General features: G+C 28.4%; 1 protein-coding gene across 1 annotated transcript in view; it reads right to left on the reverse strand.

Annotated features, from left to right (window-relative positions):
* Window positions 1-561: 561 nt before the first annotated feature.
* LOC129966015 (heparan sulfate glucosamine 3-O-sulfotransferase 3B1-like) overlaps window positions 562-26,342 on the reverse strand; it is a 34,290-nt gene continuing 8,509 nt past the window's right edge. The window contains exon 2 of the mRNA XM_056080348.1: window positions 562-2,185. Coding sequence (XP_055936323.1) covers window positions 1,567-2,185 — 619 coding nt within the window. The 3' untranslated portion in view covers window positions 562-1,566. The remainder of the gene's footprint in view (window positions 2,186-26,342) is intronic.

The following is a 26,342-nucleotide window of genomic DNA, read 5'->3' on the forward strand; positions in this document are numbered from 1 at the left end:
TAACAATATAAACAAAAAATAGCACTAAAGGGGGGGAAAAAAAAGTTTGAATAGGTAATAAATTTTAGTTGCGATTTCGAAACTGTTTTGTTTCGTTTTCATTTTAGTTTCGTTTTCAAACTATTTCTTACTTTAGATTGGTTACTTATATATATATATATATATGAATCTGTCAATTAAATGGAATATCGGATACACCATTAAAAACATTTAATCATCGTTGTTTCTTTGATTTCGTAATTTTTATATTTTCGGGCCATAATTCGGAAACTTTCATTTCTAAAGAGAAATTTTCAACTAGTAAAATATTTACAAAATAACTTTTCCATTGTTTGTAACTTGTTTGCCTTGATATTTTATGTTTCATTTGTTTTAGTCATGCTTCATTTTCAGTTCAAGCTAATTTATGTGGTAAATAATGGTTAGTAAAAATTTAAACGATTTTCAAATGTGAATTTACGAACTAATTTGGAAAAAATGAATAATATATTCTTTTTTACTTTCCAGAGGTATGAAATTTTTGTGAATAAAACAATACAATGGAAATTTTTTACCATTTATTTAATTCTGGACATAGAAAAGAAATTGATTGGCACACTGTTGTTTTACAGCTTATATTGTCTTGAAATTTTTACTCAAAATTTCTTCTGCAATCATATTCGTCCCAATAAAGAAATTAGACGATCAGAGTTTCACATTAAAGCGGATGCATTTAAAAATAATTTTCTCTACTTTTTTCCATATCATCAATCCAAAATATGCATTGTTATTATTTGATTCCTAAGACATCGGCTATTTTAAGACACTAATAAAAGAAAAGAAAATTTTAACAAGAACTTTTGATGCTTCGTTATATATATATTCATTTACAAATAGTTGCAGAAAAATTTTATGGATCACTTAAAATACCGTTTATAAATATTATTAAATAAAATAAAATATATGGAATGCATCATTGCTATGGTAACTGACTAGATTTTAAGCAAGTAAAGTGGGAAAACAGAAGTAAAATTCTTCAAAGAATCACCTTTTCTATTTTACAAATTTGGCTTCGAAAAGGAGTCCACAGTTAAAAACGAATAGAAAAATCTTTTAACTTTTTTTCCTTCAAAAAAGAAACTCCATTTGGCGATGCTTTTAGTGCACATTTTTTTTTGTTGCCATTTTTACTTCCACGAAAACGACACAAGCTCTGATACACACTGATTAAGTTACTGGAACGATACACAGTCCACTTCTTCTCTTACAAAGTGGTAAAGCAAACTCCACCGCTAACGCAATTCCAACTTCTTGATATGATTTGTCGACGAAAATGGCGTTCCATCATATCCACCTCCTCTATTTCCTCTTTCCCTTCCATAACACAAGATAGAACTTGGGAGTTTAAAGGTCGATAAAAGTTCCTCAACCTCGTTATGAGATATTTTCTTTGGGATTTTCGATTTTATGTCTTCACTGGACATGTGTGGAAAGGGCGGACTTTTCAGATTTGGCATCTTTCACGTAGTCTCACTAACACAATTTCAGTTTTCACTGATATGATTTGTTTGAGAAGTTGGCGTTCCGTCATAGCCAGCCAAAGTCCCTCCCCACCATCTGATAGAACTTGAGGTTAAAAGGTCTGTAAAAGTCTCTTAACCTAGTTATCGTGGAAGGAGATATCTCCGGATGAGTCCTGCCTTTGGTTTTGCCAAGACAATGCGGATTTCCACTGCCTTCGGACTTCTTGAGGCAAGGGAAACCTTTAGTTTCGTTGAAATAGAAATGTTTATCGGTGATGACTCTCTTGAGTCCAAGAAAATCTTGAACTCGAGCCATTTCTCCTGCTGGATCTCGAATCAAGTTCTCCCCTGATACGAAATGGATCTGTTCCATTTGGAAATGCCTCGTCCACCACTCCAAAAATCTGGAGTAGACTCCAATTCGAATGGCACTCCATGACGTATCCACGAGTCCACTGGTAGAATTACGAAAGGTCATCTGATCAAAAGAAGGCCCGCTGGATCTTTTGCTGGCAGTCTGGGTGTAGTCTGAGATCGCTCGAGTGACTGGGTCTCGAACCACCACGATGAGTTTGACCGTCGGTGACATTCTGTACAGGCGATGTGGGACTTCCCGTGTAATGAAGTAACTGGGGGTTTTCTCCATCGTAATCTGGGATTCGAGACTCTGAGGCATTTGTTGTCTGAAATGGAAATAATCAAGAGTCAATGATATAGAAGATTTTGGATTAACAACATTTAACATCTGCATCCTTACAATACAAATTTACTTCATTTCGTAAATTTCCCTGCCAATCACTTTTAAAATTATCACATAGTTTTTTTTTTCTTCATAATGAAGTAATTTCATGGACTCTACAGTCATATGATAAACTCATGTGCTCACGCTATTTTCAGCGAAATTATCTTTTCCTGACGATATGCTATAGTACCACTTATTTTTTCATCCATTAAGACTCGTTGAGATTTCTAAAATTAAATTGGTACAATATTTTTGACGTGTATCGTATGAGATTGCATTGACTGTACTGGATGTATTCTCAGTTGATAAAGTATTAAATGATTGATTATCCTTTGAATATTTTTGATTAAAGCTAACTAACTTGTGATGAATCTTTAAGCAATCTATGTTGTTGTTTATTGCTGAAAGAGTTATATTTGGTAATGCAGTGCCAAACAAATGGTAATTTAAGAAGGGATGATAAATATAATACTAAGATATAGAAACAAATGAACAGAGATAAAAAGGCATAAAAGACATAATTCAGATTTTCGTAATTCTAAAAATTTTGGAATTATTCCCAATTGTGTAAAATAACTCAAACTTTTAATGCAAATTACTTTCAGCAAAAAGTAATAAATATGAACAAAAAAAAAATCAGATTCTAGTTTATAATATAGTTAGGACTCAATAAAACATTTTGGCAGAATTTCATTTCAATGTTTTAAAAACATTTTTCTGAAAGATTTTTACTGCAAAGGGAAATAATGAAAAACACATTTTACGAGAAAACATATTTAAATATTTTAACACAAAAATTTAAAAAAAGTTATAATCATTTTGAATTGTTAAACTTGCCACATTTGCCGGTGGAACTATTTTTTCCCCTTAATTTTAAACTAATTCTCTTTGCTTTTAGTTTTTATACATTATTTTTGAATTACATTTTTGTTGGCGGTGAATGGACGCTTCTATATCTAAATTCTTCTTTGCGAATTTCTATGTAGTTTTCAAGCATCAGTCGGTCAACTGATATTTCCAAATATTTGAAAATTGGTTGTAGATCGAAACGACATTAATTAAATAATAGAGCTGATATATATATGCTTCTTAATTTTTTTTCTATTAATTAAAGCTTCTTTGAGCAAAATAATTCATTAAATGTTTTAAATCTTTCGTTATTGCTCTGTGAGACCATGCTAGTATTTTTGAGCAAATTTGTATAGCTAAGTGCTAAATAATATGGATTGATTTGCTTTTATCAGATCAGTTAGGATTTGTGAAAACTATTGTTTGTTATGTTACACTTTTCGAGTTTTTGAACTGTAAGAGTTTCGTTTGTCGTTATAGTTTGAAAACAAAGATTTGTTTATAATATTCATTTCACATATTTTGCAGTACTTCACCGTTGCATCGAAGTCTACAATTTTTAAAGAATCAATGGAAATAACTGAAACACAAACGTTTAATAGCACATGATTTTTCTACTTTAAATTTAAATTTCAAATAAATAAATAAAAATAAAAAAGTGAGTAAGGAAGATTCAGATCTATATTTTTAAGCAACATATTATTTGAGAATTAAAAAAAAATGGCTGTACATATTAATTGTTTCCCATTTTACGGCTCTTTAAAATCCACTTGCTATTTCAAAAGATTCATTTCCGGAATAATATTTATTACCATGGCTTTGCTTCTAGTAATAGTAAGAAAATCTTTTTTGGATATCGAAATATATGGCTTATAAAAGAAGCAAATAAAATAAGTTTCAAAAATGTCCAGCAAAATGAACATTTTAGTATAGTTACATACATTAAATAAAAGTTGTTACGAAGTATTAATTCCTGAAATTTATAACCATTTGCCAGTTAGGCCTCACAGCACTTGAAATTCCCAATCTAAGTCGCTTCCATGCATGGTGATAGCTTTTATCTATGCTAAAATCTAATTACATTTCGAAAATAAATTGTCTTTGACACGATGTACAATTATTGACTTTTATACATGGTCAGTTTTCAGAATAATTACTAAGTACGAGAATTAGTCAAATTGGAGAATATTCTTTCATATTCAATTTTTTGAAATAATCTTTTGTAATGTAATTGATAAATTTATTTTATAATTTTCCTATGACATATTTAAATGATTAAAGAATAAAATGTTTCACTTTTTAACATGAGTGCAAAAAATGAATTTGAAACTCCATGCTGAGTGATTGCGTAATATTTTAACTACGAAGCTAACATTCAATAAAAGATCATCACTTAGCATTCATAATATTGTAAGTGTTTAAATTAGTAATCCAGTTTAAAGCCATATCATATCTTAGGACATACTAAAATCGTCTTCTGAATATCATATGCCAGAAGTGGCAACCCTCTCAAAATTTCGATAGCACACTAGTTGGAGGATATTTGACTTGAACATAATTAATACACTCCAGGTGAGCTTACTTTGCAAATCTTTTGTGAAATGTGATCCTGAAAACATTAGTCAGTGGTCCCAAAGTTGAGGTATTTTTATGAGCACCGTGACAGACTTATGTGAGAAATATCTTGACGATATTGAATGGAAAATTTATTTTATAATCTATTATTACGAATTAAGCCGTTACGGTTTTAATTAATGATATTTTAAAAATGAATTGAAACTATTCGATTTTGTCTCGTATTGTGAAAATAAGCACAAATTTAAAAGCAGAAGATAATTATTGTGATACTATTATTATTAGCAAAGCTTAACTTGAGTTTTCTGATATTTTGTAATTTTATATATATTTGAGAAGTATTTATTTCTGTCCATATATAATTTTTTTTTGAGATTCGTTACTGAATATCGAATAGTGTCTTTATTGTGCAGATATATTCTAACATAGAATATAAGGACATTCATAAATTACAGATATACTTGCAAAACAAACTTTGAATAAAAGCAAAATCTAAAACTCTAGACAGTTTTTTAAGGTTAAAAAAAACAGTGTTAAGTCAGAAATACGGGTTGTTATTTTCTTTTGGTTATAAGTTATAAAAATAATTTAGTTGAAATTCTAGAAGTTGATTAGTTAAATCACTAAAAATAGCCTTTATAAAAATGCACTGTGAGTGTATCTTTATTATTAGCAGCATATGTCATCCACATAATTCACATGAACTATTGAAACTTTCTGTCTACAGTAAAGGAATCCGTTTTTTCATGCATATAGAATCAGAACACATTCATGCCATTTTGGTGACATTCACAGTGAAAAATTGCTTTATCATCCAGAGTATCCAATTGTTAAATTTAAATGGACATTTTTGATTCCGCAATAAAAAAAACTACGAATTAAATCGGATATTCTCTCATTCTTTTATTATTCTGAAAACTATTCTCTTCAGCAACCTTCATAGCCAAGTAAATTTACAGAAAAAAATGAAGATTACAACATTTTCTCATGTAAAACGATAATTATACGATAATTTTGAAGAAGAAAGTAAAAAAAAAACTTCAAGAACATTAAAAAATTTATGAAATAATTGAAATTGCAATAGGTAAACAATGATATTATAAATTAAATGTAAAAAAATAAATAATAATAAATGTACTTATTATAAAATACTTGAGGAATGAAATCGTAAAAAAATAGTTTCAAACAATAACAGAAACAAAACGCAACCAATAGGAGTAAATTTTTAAAATGCATCTTGATCAGTGCCTTAAATTATGAAGCAGCTACAAAAGAAAATTAAGAGTGTAAATTAAAATGAATTGGAAGCGTAATATCTGACATAGCATTAGGAGAAATCTATTGAACGCATAAAGCGACTTAGGTAATTGAATATTCATGTATTACAGTCTTTTGGTTTTGTGCAATACTCTAATTCAAAGGAGTTGTTTATGTTTAATCAAATTATATTTAATTTTTATCAACAGTTCCGAACACGAAATTCTCCAATGCACCCAAGTATAATAGTAAAAACTATTTCATTATATAACACCCAATTCTTATTAATTTCTATATAACTGAGCTTAAAACAACTTAAAAGATAAAAAAATGTTATTAACTCTCTCTTTATTGAATGTTACTTTAAATTTGCAAAAGAAAGGGGAAAAAAAAATGGGAATTAAAAGCGTTCTATTTTTCAAAAATCATTTGACACAAATAGCATGTATTTCTTTACTAACAAACTATTCTCCCATTTACTATAAATATATTAAGAGCATTATTCAAAAATATCAAATTTCAAAAATATCAAATTTCAAAAATGCAAACGATTCCATTTTATTTTTTGCCAAATAATATATTATTTGAAAACAATTTATTCATACTTTCATATTTCATAAGCTATCGCAAACGATTTATTTATTTGACGACATAATGTAATTTAAATTATTTATGTATTTTATTATTTGCTTCATAAAAGTTTTGTTATCTATGAATGGCATTATTCAGAGATTTTTAAATACTATTTTCGAATATTGTTTGAATGTTTTAAGTTTAAACGAATAATTAGGTTCTGCATTTATGAGAAAAAGAACTGCATTTGTAACATTTTGAGAAAAACAAGGCAAAAAGTTATGATTTTGTAAATTTTATATTAAAATTGTTCGCAGAAATATTTTAAAAATTGAATTTTGGTAAAAATAGACTAAAATTTATAATTATTAATTTCATTACTAGATTTACTCACTAGATATTTGTTGCTGAGATTTTCACTAATTATCTCTGAGCATAAATATGTTTAGATAATTAATGACAGGTTTTGAAAGTTTGAGTTTCGAAGCAGTGAAAATAATTTTAGTCATGAGGCTAAAGATTAAAGGGTTTAATCTTCATCATTCTGAAACTCCTCGTTAAGGCCAATCTCTCAAAATTCAGAAAACTGTTATTAAAAGTGATGAAAGGCTTTACTTTTCAATTTTAGAGAAACACGAGCTAAGAGTTTATCATCTAGAAAATGGACCCATAAATTTCATGAAAACTTTATGCATAGAACAACTTTGTGGAGATATTTACTTTTCCAGCATATTTATAATAAATTACATCAGCAAGAAATTTTTTGATGAATAAAAGGCTTTTATTAATTGAATTTTATTTATTTTAATATTTTTTTATTTAATATTTTTTTTGATGCTTTAAGCTTGCTAATTATTTTTTTTATCAATTTTATTAGAAACTTTATATAATTATTATTGGAAAGCAGATTTAAACAAAACAAAAAAGTTGTTTTTAACGCAATATTGATCATGTTTAAAAATGTTCAAATATAATATAAATAATGGATTAGTTAATTTCAATGCAATTAATGGATTTATATTTATTAACTGGATGAAGATTAATTAATTGCGGTTGATAAAACTTACTTCCTGTTCCTAACGTTTTAGTCCCAAAATTTTAATTTCTAATTAAGTTTTATTAAAAGCCCTATTGTATTATTTTAGAGACACTAAATAAAAAATAATATGCTAATCACAAACAAAAACATGTAGCTAAACAAAATTTTAGAAATATGAATTTTATTTCTACATTTTTGCAATTTTCTAGCACACCAAATGGTCATAATGTTTCCATTTTGTTCATTAGTTAATTTTTGATGCTTAAGCTTTATTTTTTATTTTAGACATTGAACGATATACAGAAATAAGTTACCCGATATTTCTTTTTTATATATATATTTGAATTTTTTATGATCTGTTTCTATGATCTTAATTGTATTTAAATCCAAAATGTTTGGATTTAAATACAATTAAGAGGCTTTTGCATGCTAATAGTAGAATCTTTGTTTTGAGCTCGAAAGGTAGCAAATTAGATACCCTTTCTATCTAGTATTAGCCGTATATATAGGGAGAATATTAATTTTATTCTTTCAATTTAAGACAATTAACTATTGAAGAAGAGCATTTACATATAAGTGGGAGCTTAAAGCTGAATAACACAATTGACGATTAAAATCAATAATAAGAAGTTAATGCAAAATTTTAAACTTACTGCAAATTTAAATTGATAATTACTATTTTTTGCAAAATTTCATGCTATTTTCTCATGTAACTGATTCGACTGGGAACTTGATATAGGTATTGTGCTTATAAACACTAATGCCACTTAAAAATATTTTCAATTTGGTTTCCTAGAATACGTATCATCCGCTTAAATATTTTCGCACATTTAAGACGTTTAAAGAAGAAAAAAAGCTTAAACGAAAATTATATTTTAAACTAAACATTTTCTTTTAAATACTAAAAATTGATGGAAAAGATACAACATGTATACAAAAACACAAATGAAAAGAAATAAAATAAAAATGATTAAAATACATAAGAAAGTTAGATACTCATTTAAAATATTCATTTGAATTACAATTGCCATCCAGTTCTTGCTTAGCAACTCCATAATAAGCTTATGCATAAGTTTCTACAAATCGTCGGTTAAATGTTTCATAATGGACTGAAAAAATCCTTAACTTGTACTCACATTTTTTTTAAAGATATAGCATTTTTATTAATGGCACGAAATAATTCCATGACATTAAATATAGATTTTTTAACGTCACCTTGTCAAATTTTATAATGTCAGTTAATCAAAGTATGCTAATTTTTCCCTTCGGTCTCTTCAATGATCTCGCTGATTAAGCATTTTCATAAAAAAGTATTTAGAATTTCTTTTAAAAAGTTTATAACCTTGGATTGATAAAGACAATTTAAATAAAAGAAGAAATGAAGGCAAAAGTTAATAATATGGTAATAAGGTAGTATTTACCATTGATATCTACAAAAATTTTTTTTGTAAATTATATATATACAAGGTGATCGGTAAAATCCTTTTAAGCCCGTTGAATTCGAAACGGCTTCTCGTAAGCCATGGTAGTAACTTATAGCTCTAGTTAAATAATTCTGTGACATTGAGACAGGTTACAGAGCCCCCAAACGGCTACATGAAAAAAAGAAAAAAGATTACAAAAGTAACTAAAAAATAAAGGAGATTTGAAAAAAAGGTTCAGTTAGAAAAATGTGCTCTGTACCATAATAAAAACATAGGAAAAAGTTTTATGGAGTTATCTATAACATTTGTGATTAAATTTACGAACATTCCATGGCTTGAAGGGAGAAAAAAAATGCGTTTAAAATGGATTAATGTTTCTTCAGACCCCCCTGAATTTTTTGTTGTTGTTGCTGTTGCTTGAATTCCATTTCGCCGTTGTTTGCTACTGTATGCTAATAACAGAGAACACATATTTCAATTTTTGGCGAATCCTTTTTGAAGCCACAAAAAGTTCATAAATTTAATCAGAAAAATCTCCGCCATGTTTTGATAAAACTTTTGACTATATGAAACGTTTTTGTCTTTGTTTTTATTAAGGTATAACTTACATTTATCAAGTTAGACTTTTTTGACCTATATCCTTTACATTTTATTATTTTCTGTAACTTCTCTATTTCATCTCCTGGGTCTTTGTAATCACATGTCTCAATAAATTCAGCATAATCACGTTGCCATAAGTACATCGTAAGTAGTACCAGGTACACGTTACTTCCGTGGATATACGACGCTGTATATATACATTTCAAAACAACAGATACTATTTCCGTAATTCGCACCGCAACTGACACCGTGTTCTTTTCCAATTGTATTATTCGAAACAAACCATCTCGCAATATTTAAGCCACATAAAAACATTTACAACCCTAAACCCTACGATCCGTTTGAACGTTTTCATACGCCCGAGCCATCCGATAGACAACACCGAACGAAAACATATTTTAAAGCGCATCTCGGGTAGGAGGAGGGGGAGCTAATATACAAAAACGCAAGGGAAAAGCGAAGGATGGAGACAGTAATAAAAAGCTCGGGGAGACTCCTTCTCTCAAGAAATAAGATTTACGTCCCGCGGATTCTTTCCTCCGGAAAATATAACTCCGGAGAAATCCCATTCACGGATGTTATTCCGACGGCTACAGAAATCTCCGACAATAAAAGAAAACGAGGGGGAGAGAGTAGGGAGTTGAATCTCCTCTCTGGTCCAGTGGCCGCGTAATATTCCGCTGTCCCAAGAAAAAAATATCCCTTGACGAATTTTCAGACTTATGTTTCCATGGTGACTGCCGTCTTGTTATTCAATGATTTTTTTCTGCCCTTTATTCTTCCGTCGTGGCTGTCATGCGGCTGTCTTTTTCTTACCCCTCTCCCATCCCCCGTCACTGTCACCTGGATCGTTCGACTTTTTATTATCGGGGGAACGGATCTATTTTCCGTGCATTGAGTGAGTCGGATAATAGGGTATTAAAAGTATCGTTCCTTTCTCTTTTTTCAACCTCAATGCTTTCCACAAAAAAAGGCCGATTTTCTTCTTCGCTCTGTATTCTTCTCCCCCCCCCCCCAAGAATTGTTCGGGGAAGATGAGAATGTGATTGATAGTCATTGAGGGCTTTGAGAAAGACAGCCCAAAGAATGCTTTATAGTTTTATGTGGATTTTACATGAAATTAATCTTTGTATATCATTTTAATACAAGAATTTATATTGCTTCATTCAAAAGGATTGTCCCAATTACAAACGCTGACAATTATTTAATAAAAATGATACCAAGATTAGGTTTTCAGAGATAAGAAAACTCAAAATTAGTTTTTAGTTGTAAAGCAAACACAAAGAAACCGGAATCCGGCGCATTTGCAATAATACAATAATTTTCAATTTGTATTTAGAAATCGGACTACATTTTAGAGATGAAGAAATGTTTTACCGTAAGAAAATTTCAATTATGTTACAATATCTCCAAATACTAGAGATCTACAAAGCAGATGGCCTCGACAATTTCTCGAAACAGAATGTCTGTACAAAAGGAAAAACGGCAGTAAGCCAAAGGTATAGTATAAAAAATTTTTAGAGAATTTTACATTCTTTTGAACAGTCTTCATACAGAACAACTTACGAAGAATAGTAAATAGTATAGAATTACAAATTCCTATAGTATTAGTTTGAGATTCTGCTGTCGATAATTATGAGTATGCTTCTCAATGTGCAACACGAAATGAACAAACCATTAAATGTTAACCGTGTGCATTCAAGTTACCTTTGCATATCGCTAATCTATGCAAAGATGATTTTGATTTCCTCTATTATTATGTGTACTCTTTTGTTTTTGTATCATTATTTCCTAAAATCATCAGCTGATACAACTTTTGAATTACACTATATTGAAATAGATGAAGTTAATGTTTATTAATTTATCTGCGTCAAAAAAAAAAAAAAAGCATTGAGAGCGTGTGTAGTGGCGAGAATCGATTTTTTTTTCAAGTGGCGCCGGAAAATATTCTACAATTTTCCTAACTTCATTTGCATTTTTAAAAAATTCAGTTTCATAATTTGGAACCTTTTTTGCAATAAAATCCTAACTTATAGACTTAATTAAGAATTATACTTTCAAAAGGATAATAATAATATTTTTGCAAGATTCATGCAATGTTACTGCTAATACATCTGATTGTGTTGTTATACAACCAATATTTAAAAACAAAATTTAGCATCTCGTAATTAGCTGAATTTTGGTTATTAGTGAAAGATAAACATACATTAATAAGTGGTAAGCTCAGAGAATTTGACTTTTAATACCAACTTGTACTTATTATAAGTTGAAAGCCGAGTTTTTGCCATAAAGAATAGATAAATTCAATTTATTACTACTATTTAATAAAATGTATTGATGAACTGCTTCTTTCATTTCACTGATTATTAAATTTATTGAAAGTTGTCCAAAAATTTTTATACAAGTTATTTTTTTATCTAAATTATATAAATGTTATCAATTATTTTTGCAGAAAGTACTATTTGGAATTTTACTTACGTTAACTCGGAAAAAAATCTTCATTTACCGAAGTTTACGAGAGTTAAAAATGTTGTCAGTCACTGACTGCTATACAACAAATCAATTGTAAATGAATTAAAGAAAAGTAAGGTGAAAATTTGATGGCCCTAGGTAAATCTTAGTACAAGTTTTTCTCTCTCAATTAATAATAAACATCCTTAACATGGTTGATAAATCGAATATGAATCTAAATATCGAATATTCTGCTATAAGATAGTCATTCCTTCAACTGTTGATAGATAGTTATAGATGTTGATACTTATAGATAAGATAGATGTTGTTTCAACTGTTTCCCTAGATACTTTGATACAAATTTCGTTTGTTTGATAATTTCTTCTCAATGACTGTTCTTTATTACTTTTAACTGAAAATTATGCACCTATTCATAAAAAAATGTCAAATATATAAGTATATGAAAAAAATTACAACAATTTAAAAAAAAAACATTATTTTTAAGAAATAACATAAAATGCATATAAACGTAAATTTTAAATATTATATAATTATAATTAAAATAATTATTATATAATAATAATTTTATAATTTTGTTAATTTAAGATTATAAATTTTTATTTTATTGCATAAAATAAGATTTATGTAATATATGAAATACATATCAAATTAAAATAATATAAATTTTCATATATATGTAAAATTTAAAAAAAAATCATTTTAGAGAAATTAAAATAAAGTTGTAATACTTTTTTCTTTCATAAAATTAGTTTAAATATAAGGCTGTGAAATCCCGATACCAATAAACAGGAATACGAATTCTTTTATATTAGTACAGTTGGGTTAGAGTTTTATACAAAAGAATGGATACACTGACAAATTTATTGAATTTGTTTCAGAAATAATTTGCGTATATTCTATCATTGCTATAAAGGATATTTTTAGGTTTTATTATTGAACTTGTTTCTATAAGCATTGCCTATTTAACTCGCAGTTACTTCAAGTGCTTATATGCTGATTAACTATAAGAATTCAAATAGTAGATTCGAATATAATTTTTACTTCTTGAACAGCGAAAAAACATGCATTTTATGCCCCAAAGGAAAAAAAAACTGAAACAATGAGATAAACAAAAATTACATTGTTTGTGTCAAAAGCACAATTTTATTTGTGAATAATATATTCTTTAAAAATATGTAATTTAAGTTTAAATATTATCTTATATAAAAGAAATTAATTCAAAAAAACAAACGCTGAGAAAACTTTTTAAAGAATAAAAATTGAAAGCAAGTGAATTTATTCCCTTTTTTCTATTTTATCCATTTTAATGCCTTGCAATACTTTGAATATTTCTTTCAAGATAGCATTTTGAAATATGCAAATTCTAAAAATCTTCTATCCGCAAAACTGTGCCGTTTGTCTGCAAGTTTGCTCTCCTTATGGGAGCTTCGGAAATTTTAGTCGGAATAAAAGTTTTGTTGCTGAAATCCTTCGAGAACTTCGAATTTACAATGCAAAATCGAATTTTGAATTCTAGAACGAAATGTGAGAACGCGAGTCGGAAGTTGCCAGCTGAAGCAAAGTAAAAGAATATATAAAAAATTATTATTGATCGGAGTATCGAGAGCAATTTACGATTTGTTTGAAAAGACTGTGCTTGCTAGATTTTTCAAAAATGCAGATAGATATTGATTTCTTTTTCTGGTGAACTAGCAAGGGGATGAGGAAAGAATTGAAAATTGCAGATATTTAGATAAATTTTGCTTCGATGCATCTTTTTAGCTTTGGGGGACGAATTTCATATATCAAATATTTAGAATCGAATTTAATCGGTATTTCGAATTATGGTTACATGGCGACGTCCACATCCCCTTTTCAAATAAATGCAGGCATCACAACAGAAGGAGGATGTTTGGATGTTGATAGTAAAAACATTTTAGCTTTAATATCGCTCGCATAATTTTCTGGTCTTTTAGATATAAATGCATACTGCAATGCTTTTCAAGCTTTTTAAATACTTGGCTCCAGTTTTCATATTAATTGAAATACTACCCTTATTAAACATTTTGGGAGAATTTCATATAATTATTATAAAAAATTCTGCTTATTTTTTGTTAGTTTTGTAAGTGGAGATTTGAGTTTTGTATTAATAGAATGTATTATGAATCATTGAGGGTTTTTTTATAATTATATTTTTTAATTTATCCTTGTATTTTAGCTAAACACAACATATATGCAAAGACACTATTGAAATCATAAAAAAAATTTGATTTTGAAATTTTTAACAAATTCAAAATTTTAACTATAGAAGCATTTTTTCCATTATATGTTTGTCTGTTAAAATGATGACAGAAAAACATAATAAGTTAAATATACTGATTTCAGCAGATTTAACTGATAGCTATTACATTAAATCGTACATAAGTATCAAATGTTTCATTATATCCTCCAATGGTGAAAAGGCGCTTTTCCAATATAGATGTTCTTTTGTAATTGATATAGTATGAATGTTATACATAAAAAAGTCATATAGTAAATGAAAGAGACGAGAAGAAAATATACTAGAATTTACGCAATTTGAATTCTCTCATGTTTGTAATGCTGAATTTTTTTTTATTGCTACATGCTATATTATTCCTTATATTACGCTACGTACTATATTATCCTTAGAAGCTACTGCACCCCCTTTCCGTGGTAACGCGGACACATCGTCACTCTATTATCCTTATATTAATATTCTTATTATTTTCAATATGCTAAGGATTTCAAATTTTGTATGTTTGTGTTCTTGGTGACATCATTGTATTTCCATAATTTGTTATTAGTTAATCAATTAATTTAATTAAACATTTGGATTGATACATGGTAATGAAGTTAAAAAAATTTGAATTTCAAGGATCGAAAACATTAATACTGATGAATCATGTATTAAAGTCTAAAACTTCCCTAATAACTTAAACCAGTTAAAATACCAAAAATTTTAATTTTTGTAAATCAATTTTATATTCAGTAGCCGATTCCTGCAGGTTTAAAATGACTTCAGTTTGATGCAAATTATGTTAACCTTTTTTTCCCACTTGGTATTGTAAAATAATTAATTTACATCTTTTTAAACTTTTTGTTTGGCAATTGTCTGCTAAATGAAAATTTTTCTCTCGAATAAAGTAATAACTGTAGAAAAGTGCGGGAATTGTAAAGAAAGACAACGTATTTTTTATTAGTTGTATCGATAGTGCTCCAATTTTAAACATTTTTTAATTGAATGGAAAAAAATTATTCTAATTTTTTTTGTCCATTACAAAAAAATCATGACAAATTTAAAATTAAAAAAAAAGGAAATTAGCACTTACACAATGAAATTTGTTCACATCGCAGTTTTTGGGAAACAGCACAAAAAAAAAATTCTTTTAATTAATTTTTTATTGGAGAAAATTTTTACATTTGCTTAGCAAAATTAAATATATATATATATAAATATATATATAAAAAATATCGAAGAAATATGTGAGATAGGTATTTCGCAAAAGAAATAATTTCTCACTAAAGAATTTTACTATAAATTGATACATATTTGGAAATTTAGTGTATGTTTAAAAGAACGAATATATATCTATTATCAGATTTGTGTAAATGATGTAATGTTATCGTCCTAAAATGAAAAAATGCTTTAGAAAGAACATGCTAATAAGAACTGGATTAAATGAAGGCCAAAAATCTTCCTGTGGCAAACATTTATTTCAAATATAGCAGTTTTCCATATTATGTCCAGTTGTATTGTTTATAATTTAAGTTATAAAGGTTGTTTTTGGGCCCCAAATTATAATAAGTTGAGAATAGATAATATTTGTTATTTTTCGCAATCAGAGCGACAATAGTGAGTGATAAGATAATAAAAACAATTAGGTGAACTTCCAATGCATGATTGTCTTGTTGTGTAAAAAACTTTATGGCTCTCCTGCTCCACGGTGCACGATTATAAAGGGTGTCCCAAAATTGAAGCAATAATTGAATTTGCCACCATTCGTGGATTAAAGTGTTGGCAACCCTATTAAAAAAACATTTGACTGCTGATAGTTTAGGATTAGTAAAAATAGAGCGTAACACGAACGAACAACATGTTTTCATTGTTGAATAATATTTCAGAAATAATTAAAGGCTGACGTGCACAGTTCTTTCATTTGAGAATCAGTGCCCTAGATCGTGTGATTTAGAACCATTGGATCTCTTTTTATGAGGTTATTTGAAATCAAAGGTAACCCATAAGCACGCGTGCATTGAAGAAGGAAATTCAACACTGCATCAACGAAATTCAGCCACATTTATAAAAAATGGTCCAAGAAAATTTCGACAAAAGAGTGCATATGTGCCAGCAAAGCTGTGGTGGCTATTTGCCCTATGTCTTATTTCATACATATCCTGTGTACTTTACAATTCAATTAAAATATAACAATTTAAAGAGAAAAAAACCGTGTGTTTCATTTAATTCAAATCTTGAGTTAACACCTTGTTCTAGCGTGTAACACTCCATTTTTACTAACCCTAAACTATTAACTGTCAAATGTTTCTTAATAGGGTTTCCAACACTATACTGCTCGAATGGTGGCAAATTCAAACCTTGAGTTAATTTTGGGACACCCTTTATTATTGAAACCCATTTCGAATACAAATAGTAATGTTTTATCTCTTTTGTGGAATATTCTCATTTTTCATTCTCTTCACATAAATTTCAATAACCGAGCAAGCAATATTGTGTGTTGCATTGATATACCCTACAAATGTGTGACGATTAACAAATATGTTAGAAATAGTTTAATTTCTTTATTTTATAAGAAACAAATTAGCACTTTATAGACCCCCTAGATCTTAGAAATTAGCACATCCTCTAGATCTCTATATAGAATCACTTTAATATAAAATTTTAACTACTTACTAACAGAATAAATTATGTTACATTTATAAATTGCATCGATATTTTTCTCTTTCTTTACAGTCAAAAAATATTTAACACAATCTCTAACATTAATTTATTTAGAGAACAAATTTCACGAGAAAGTTAGGTTGAAAAAGGCAATTTTTTGGAATTTGAATGCGGGGAGTTTTAACTCGTACCTCTTACTGATATCTAAGCTAGTTTCACGAGACAAAAATTACCTTTCTTTTCTTTTTTCTCATCCAGTGTGTGTGCGGAAGCCGTTTTTCCCATCATCCCTTTTCCCAGCGGCCATATTGTTTTCTTGTTCTTTTCTTTTCCACTCGTCTTACGGAAGCGAAGAAAATCGTGGTCTGCTTATTTTTTTTTTATTTTTTTATTTCTACTCTGAATGGGGATGGAAGAGGATTTATCTGCCGAACACTTCTCTCGCTTAAGTTGGTGTGCGATAAAGAAAATATATATATATATATATTATTGGCTTTTCTTTTCCAGTTGTTTTTCTTCTTTTCTTTTCTTTTTGCTTTAAATAAATTCGTGTTCGTTTAATTCTATAAAAAGGAATAAGAAATCTCTTTTCATTTCTTTCGTTTTTAATTGAAAATGCAAATATTCAGAGTCCTGCTAACCAATTTTCAGAGACAAAAGAGATAAAAATCGAGTTACAGGAAAAATTCGATTCTAAGTGGAAGAGTGAGACCAAATAACATTAAAAAAAGAGAAGGAACAAAAAATAATAATAATAATGGGTTCAAGCGTTATAATAGATTTAATTCAAGGTCACGTGATTTAAGCGTTTTAAGCGGTAAAGATAAAGCGTAAAAATTACATTTATTTGCAGTATAAATTGGAAATAATTCTTTTTTTAATCTTTTTTAATCTAGTACTCTTTTCTAAATCAATTTAAAAATTATACAAATTTTAAAGCAAGCCTTCGATTAAATAAAGTCAAAATTTTTTTGTTTATTCATATTTTATTTTAAATAATCAGCCTTTACAATAATCCAAACACTTAGAGATCAACTGGTGTACCTGGAATGTTGTATGTGTTTCCTACTCATAATTTTATTGTTCATATTTCCATTTTCATCGTCAAATTATGGTAGACATTAGAGATATGTTATTTTGATTGTTCTATTAACACAAATAAGATTAATTTTATGCAATGGAATTAATTTTATGTAGTATAAATAAATTTTCCTAATTTAGTCAAGTTCCATTAATTGAGGAATAATCTAGCTTATAAATGCACGCCTCCTTTCACAGTACTATAACTTAATTTTCTTATTCCATATGTAAATAGCACAGATAATAAGAAATCTTTTTTTTTTCTTTTTAATTTCAGATATGTAAGAAAATCACCTGATTAATTACTTAATGAATAAAAAAAAATGGTTTGAAATTTATTCTACTATATATATATATATATATATATATATATATATATATATATATATTGTTATGCTAAGACAACACTTTATAAAAACCATCAAAACTCAAGGAAAAATCTGCACACTACTAAATGGATATCATTAAGCATATGTTCTTTTAAATTTTAAAATGTTCTAAAAATTAATTTTCTCAAGTAATTTTCAACAAGTTTTAAAAAGTTATCTCGGATAAACGTTGCCATCTTACTTAATTATTAATAAATTAAAACTCTAGCTAAATTTAATTTTCAAATTTAAAAATCTATTTTTTTAATTAAAAATTGCACCAAAGTACAAACTTTCATCCTCCAAAATATATTTGTGTCAACTTCGGCAGCTCTAGGTGAAACTTTCTGCTTTATTGAATGCCAACATACACATATTCATACATACAAGCACGCATGCACATACATATACTTACACAGTTACCGTATACATTAATTAGTTTAACAGTTTTAATAATAGGATATTTAAAAAAAAATCGAATGAATTTTGAACACTCACAATTTTTTTTTTTTAGTTAGCGGTAAACATTTGCTATTTCCTTTTGATTTAAATCGCTAATATTGAGAGTTGAATCCAGATCGAGTGAAGGTATTTAAATTTTAAGAAATGATCTTGCTACAAAAGGTTCCTTGTTTCTATATATCAATTTAAAATTTCATTGCAATTCAAAGGAAGAAAAATTCTCCAAGAGTTCACTTTTTCTCCGTCACAAAGGATTATTAACCCTAATTGAAACATTATTTATTCAGAAATTGTCCAAATATTTAACATTTTACCTTTTCCTGTACATCGAATAGAATATCAAATTCACTTGTTTTGATGATTATAATATTTTGTCTTTGTATATTTTGTGTACGAGAAAGTAGATATTAATCAGGACTAGGACTAATGGAATGAGAATTTGAATTTTTTTTTTATTTGTTATTCTAAGTATGAGTTGATGCAATCCGCCAAAACATCTGGATATTCATAACAAGCTAACACAGAGCAGGTCATTTAACATCTAACTTACATTGTACTACGGCGTAAACTCTTTTTTGTTACCTTTGAACTAACTCGACAGCTATGGCTAATTAACGAATCGAATATTTCAAAATGAATAATGTAATTTTAAAGTTAAGTAATAGTATTTAATAACTCGTAATAACCTTGATAAAGGACCCATAAAATTTAAAGAACAACTGAAATATTTTTTTTTATCTACAGTTTTTCAATAATATGCGCAGTTTTCACATGACAAAATATTAATGCAATAGGCACTTTCTTTCTGCATGCGGATCCGTCCTAGAGCAATTGATTTCGATTGTCTTAGTCTCTTCTTTTGATTTGAATCCTAGAGCCAGACAGTTTTGATTCTCTTCTCAAATAAGGCAGTTGGAACCGTAGGTGCATACGCTTAATCCTAAATGAACCCCATTCCCCTCCCCCCCACACAAAAACTCTTTATTAAAGTTCATTTACTGCTGTTCTTACATGTGGAACTTTCTCTTCGTTTAAAATTTTTCTTTTTTCAGTAATTCGCGATTATTCCGCATTCTTTACAAAGACATTCTGCACTGTACTTTGAAACTCGTGATATCATCTTTAGGTGTAATTATTACTCGGTTTATAGGAATCAAATTTATAACTAAAACACATTAATCTGAACTTACAGATCCACGTTGATACGTTCTATGAAACTTACAATCATTAATCTGATAAAATATTTTCTGGACTCAATAACTACTTCCAAATATAAAAATAATTTCATATGCCAATTTTTGAATGTTTTCAAATCTATCTGGTAAATATTTGTAAAGTCAGGCTCCAACTTCAAGCCCTTAAATAATTTGCTATTATTGCTGCAAGAAACTATACTCCGATGTAACACGACGGGTAATCAACTGTCCGCAAATGTTGCGGTTTATTATTAATAATTGTATATAATTAGGAATTTTAAAAAATCAAGCAAGTAATTTTTATTAATTTTTTTATTATTATTTACTATTATGTATGCTTGGCCACATAATTATTCGTTGTGGGATACACACGAATAACCTCGAAACAACCTTGTATTGTTATAAGATTGATTTAAGAGATACAATAAGCAAATAAGACACTGATATCCAATTTTAAACATCCTTTATATTTTACTTATGCCAGAAATATTTTACATTGCAACCTAAGCGACTGTAGAAGTATTATTTTTTCACAGAATTTGTATATAGCACTATTCTAGATACTATTAGATTCTGACATAGTGATAATATCCAAAAGGAATTTGGAATAGTTTTATATTTATGGCCAGATAAAAATAATAAAAGATCTCAATCGTGCGAGTGAATATTTTAGTTTTATAAAGATTTCACGGATATCTTTTACATGTACACAAATCCCTCTTTCTCAATTCTTTCTAGATTCCCTCCTTTTTCATGTTCAGTTATTGTCCAATTTCCCCTAATATGCTTCTAGTTTACTTCAATTCCTCCGTGCGTTTTCCTAAAAATTCTCAAATATCCAACGAACAACTACGGAATGGAAAAAACTCCCGGCAAAAATTAGCTAAATAAATTTGAAAGGACATTATCAATGCATGGAAGGGGGGACATCCCGATAATAAATAAATATATATATATAAAAGAAAAATTATAGCATCAAAAAGATGTGGCACCGTATGTGGTCTGACAGTTCCTTCCATCACCCTATTGTGTCACTACAGCACAAACGCTGTTTTGAATATTACCCACAGATAATAAGAGCATTTTTTTTCAATAGAGATCCTCTTCCTTTCTGCAAACAAGGAAGGGGGCTTATGAAATGCTAAAACATTTAACAACCTATCATTAGGGGTGCTGAGCAGATTTGGGGAAGAGGAAGAGGGGAGGATAGTAAGGGAAAAAGGGTCCGCCATGAGAAAGGGTCGACCTGGGGGATGTTGTCGCGTAAGGGAAATGGGCAGGTGACGCTAGATGGATATTGGTGTGCATGTCGGAAAAAGGACTTCCACTCAAAATTCGCTTTTTATAGAGGTTCTTTCTTTTCCCCACCCCATAATCAAAAATTCAATTTTTATTTTTTTATTAGGGACGGTATAAAATTTGGAAAAAGCTCAGAAATGCTTGATTTTTTTTTCGAAATTCTGCATGGTTTTTTTGTGGGTTTCTTGCAATCATTATGGAACGGATTTCATGATTCTATTTGCATTTCACTTTTCTGTTGTTGTTTTTTTATACAGTAAATGCCAAAATGATTTGTTTCTGTTATTGCTGGAATTTCATTTTTTAAAAACTTTCTAAATTCAAAATTTTTTGATTCCTATTTTTATAATAAAACAAAGTTATCGATTCAAAAATACATTATATGGGTAATGAATATTATGATAAGTGGAAGAAGATCTTGAAACTGATAGCAAGTTGTGCAGCTTAAAAAGTATTACTCATTCTTAAAAAATATATATTTGAAATAAATTATTAATAAGTAATAAGGCCAAATTAAAATTGTGATGGGTGTTAAATTGCTAGAAAAATGAAGAATACTTGGTTATTACTGTTATCTCTCTTTTAAAAAACTTGAATTCTATTTGTGATTGCTGTTTTCCATTTTAAAACCTCCATCTTTGAAGGTGATATTCTACAAAGGTAACTATTTTTTAGAATAAATCTAATTGTATAAAGTTTTTTCTTATCTAATCAAAAAAGGCAATGATAAAAAGAAAAAAAGCTTTTTATTTTAGCGAAGTAAAGTTTTTGTTTTTTTTAATTATTTGGAAATATAAGTAAGATAAATTCAAAAACATTTTTAAAAGAGCTTTAAAAAATTATAATCTTAAAAATTTTGTAACCATTGCTAAAAAATATGATGCAATAGAAATAAATAAGAATTTAAACAAAAAAGTTTAAAAATTTTGAAATAATAAGGGGCACGAAATCACCATTGTACTTATCTTTCTATAGTCAGGTTTTATGGAATCTATTGGGGCGCTTGAAAGAACTATGAATATTTTTGCAAATGTCATCAGAAATTATTATGTAGTATTAAAAAATCTTCTCAGATTCAGTAGTATATTTCATTTCTTCGATTTAATAGCTAAAAAAAAGATAAACTTAAGAAATCAAAATTGGAATGATCGCTTTGGAAGCTAAGAGATCACATATTTCCTCATCCACAAGAAAACTAATTATTTCCGTGGCTTTCTTTTAAAGATATTACGACTTTTATTTAATAAAAGCTAAAACTAACGCTGAAGTGGCCATATAAGCAGTACTGCATATATCAGATACCGATTCTATTGGTAAATATTTCAAGGATAAATTATTAAATAACTATAACTTATCGAAATTCTAAAATCTGGAAACTCAATAACCCCATAGCAAGCAGGAGTGATTCATTTCATGATATTTCCTTCCCCTATCTATTAACAATTTCTCATATCCATCAGCATCAAGCTAGAATCTAATATTTGAAGGTAAAGAGGAAATTCAATTGCCTGGATGAAAATATTCCTTATATTTAGAGCTTTTAATGGAAGCCATTCATGTGGAGTCAGCCATACGATAAGCCTACATTTGTATATCATCTATATATTTATTTATAGGACATTTGATCATATGCTTATCCTCCACGTCTTTTTCTATTCCAAAAGAATATTTTACTGAAACTGTTTTGTTTTTTTCAATAAAAAGAAGGTGCAATTTTTGACGTCCGACTAATACAAACAAGAAGGTCGATTGTCGTACTAAAACCATTCACGTTTACATTAAACTTTTTTTTCATTCTTTAAGCATAGAGAATACATATTTTTAAATAATAAAAAATAGATAATTTATTGTGTCTCAATTAAAATTAATTAAATGTAAGATTATAATAAAATAACCTGTTTTGAAGGTATCTACTGCTAAAACTAATCATTAGAATGGAAAAAAAAATTCATTCACATATTATGGAAGACATGGACTTATCAATTAAAATATTAATAATAAAAATCGTTGATATGAGAAATTTGGAGCTTTGGAATAAAAAAATGAATTATACGTAATATAAAGTTCATAGAAAATAATTTTTTATTTATTAATATTAAAATCCCATGACCTGTTTGCAACATTTTCTTTGTGCTGATCTTCCTTGAATATGAAACATTACAGCAACAACTTTTAGTGTTTATTTTTTGTGTGTGTGCATCTGGAATTCATCTCTATGATTTCCAGAGTCTGTATATAAAATATTGTTTTCTTTAGATACTGGTTTACAATAGATACTTCCAAATATGAAAGTTATTTTATGGCTATCCTACATACAGTAAATTCAAGAAATGTAAATATAATTTAGACTGTAGAAATGTAAATATAAATATAACTCATATTAGATAACGAAAATTGTATTCACTATTTTTGGATGTAATGGCGACTATATCAGTTGTATAAACACGCACTTTTAGAGAGTTCATTTCAAACGTCACTAGTGTAAACGAAGACTGAATCAGGATTTTGGTCTTGTCATTGATGTTAATTTTCCCCCTAGCTGTATAGGACTGTAGAGCTTCAGCGAATGGGTATTTATTTGCATATATGAATATTATTACCGACGGAAAATTAATAGCACAAAAATATTGGGAGATTTTCTCATTTATAAAGATATTAATATCACCGATTTTACTTTGTAACTTTCATTGCAAAATAAAACCCGAAATCACATTACGCTTTCTTCTCTAAATTCAAAACAATGTTTTAAAACTTTAAAGAACGGAAGAGATTTATATATATATATATATATATATATATATAGGAAGTTAAACGTATTAGTCATGAGCGAAATCGGGACACTTCATAGAAGCATCTATAATCTGCTGAGAAAAACAAAATTTAAAAAAATATACAAACATTTTAAAGACAGGTGTTCAATGTGCAATCTAATTCCTGCAATGTTCTAAAGCAATATCGATTATTTAAAATTTTGTATTTGTCTGACATAATGTACTGAAATTTTGTAATAAAATTCAAAAACAAGTCAAATTAAAATTTATTTTCTTATTGTATATAAGTTTTAATAAAAATTTTAAAGGTATTCTCGAAAAGTATAAGATTTTATTTTATTCTTCTTCCACTAGAAATTTCATTCAAATCCTAAAATTTAATATCATATTTTGGTTTCGATAAAGAAAACAACTGTTTCGATCAAAATATTTTTGAAACATATTTTTGCCAGATTGAGCAGACTCTGTTTTTCTTTTGCTTTCGAAATGTGTTATATATTTGTTGTGTAAAGGAAAAACCTTTCATAGAGAAAATTTTTGTCACCACCTATTCAAAACAGTTGCGAGTAAATGCTACATTTTCTTTTCAGCATAAGAATTCGATAAAGTTTTTCGTCTGGTTTTTTTTCTTTGTTGTGTAGTTTCTGTCAACATGAACGCACTTTCTTAAAATATGAAACAGAAAATTCTTTATAATAACTTGTTCCATTTACTTCCCGTTGCATTTTTCATGTTTAAAAATTTATTGCCCAACCTACATTTTTCTAAAAAAAAAAAAAAAAAAAAAAAAAAAAACATTCCTAATTAAACTTCATTTATAATACTAGAATTTTTTGTTCTCTAACTTCATTTAAATTTTTGGGACTTTAGAAGAACTGAGTAAAACAAATAAAAACTCTTATAATTGCAAAGATGTATTATATAAATAGATTCTTAAGGAATTAAGAATATAAAAAGAAAAAAATCGCGATTCTCGGTAAAAAATAGGTTTTTAGCATAAGAAGGTAATTTAAGACAAGTTTAAAATATATATGGACAGATAGATTGTAAAGTACAGACTGATTTGATACAAAATTTTACAGAATTTCATCATAAAATCCTTTGTTGAAAATTCATCCTTTTTTGTTGTTGTTTTTGCATTTCGAATTATGACGTTCATATAGACGGATCTATAGAGTTTCGCCAAATGTGACCGAATATTTAAAGTTTTACAAATAGGCAAACCGCGTGATAACTCCATTCATTGTCTGCATTTTGATTGTAGAAAAATCAATCTCTCTCTAGACGAATTTCATCTTATATTCGATGAAAAATTTACACTTGTGATGAAATGATAACAAACCAAATTTCATTAGTTTAACGCTTAGTAAAAGGAATCTATTGCATTCATAAACAGAATATAATAAATCCATTCATAAACAACCGATAATCGAACAAAATTCTAAAAATGCTTTTTCGAAAGAGAGTTCTAAAACGAGAAGTTTCATAAAAATCTCGTGCTCGAATTATTTTGGCGATTGTAATTCTTTTTTCTTTTTCTATGCTTCAAATATGAGAAGGACGCAAGAAGAAAAATACTAGAGAAAACTACAAAATTTCAGTTCTGATTTCTTCTAAGAAACACGAGCCTACATTAAAGTTGATTTGCTATCTATTCTGATCGATGTAGTCAAACGAAACAAGTTGCAACAATATTACTCTATGCTCTACGCTCCAGTACATGCTCCGAATGCTATCTATCTCCCCTACTTCAGTCCCCTTATAAAAGTAGCTGCCTTTTCTCCAGTCGGGCATGAAACCTCCCCCGTCCATTAGCCGCTCCGAAGGGCAGTCATAAAAGACGATGGGTGCTTGACTTCCTCCAAGGTGAGTCCAATGGCCCTGCGACTGGGAATGAAAGAAGGGTCGACAATGCAACTGGTGCTGCTGTAAGAAGGGGAGGGGGGGGGGGAGGTCCTTCAGCAAGAGTCAGAGAAAGTCAACTTCTGTTGAGATAGATGAAGTAAGGATTCTTACATTATAAACTAATTCATTCCATCCTTGTGAAAGTAAAATTCTTTTCCATTCTATTGTCTATTTATTCTTATCTAAATCTTCCATAAATATTTGTGAATCTTTATCTTAGCAAATTTTTTTTCAAATTTAACAACATTATTCTGGTGATAATTAGCATTGTAACAAGCGAAATGGAAGTACGATGCGGTTCCAACTGTGATGTGAATAAGCTATTGAACGT

Source organism: Argiope bruennichi, chromosome 4, assembly GCF_947563725.1.
Source record: "Argiope bruennichi chromosome 4, qqArgBrue1.1, whole genome shotgun sequence".
Lineage (NCBI taxonomy): Eukaryota > Metazoa > Arthropoda > Arachnida > Araneae > Araneidae > Argiope > Argiope bruennichi.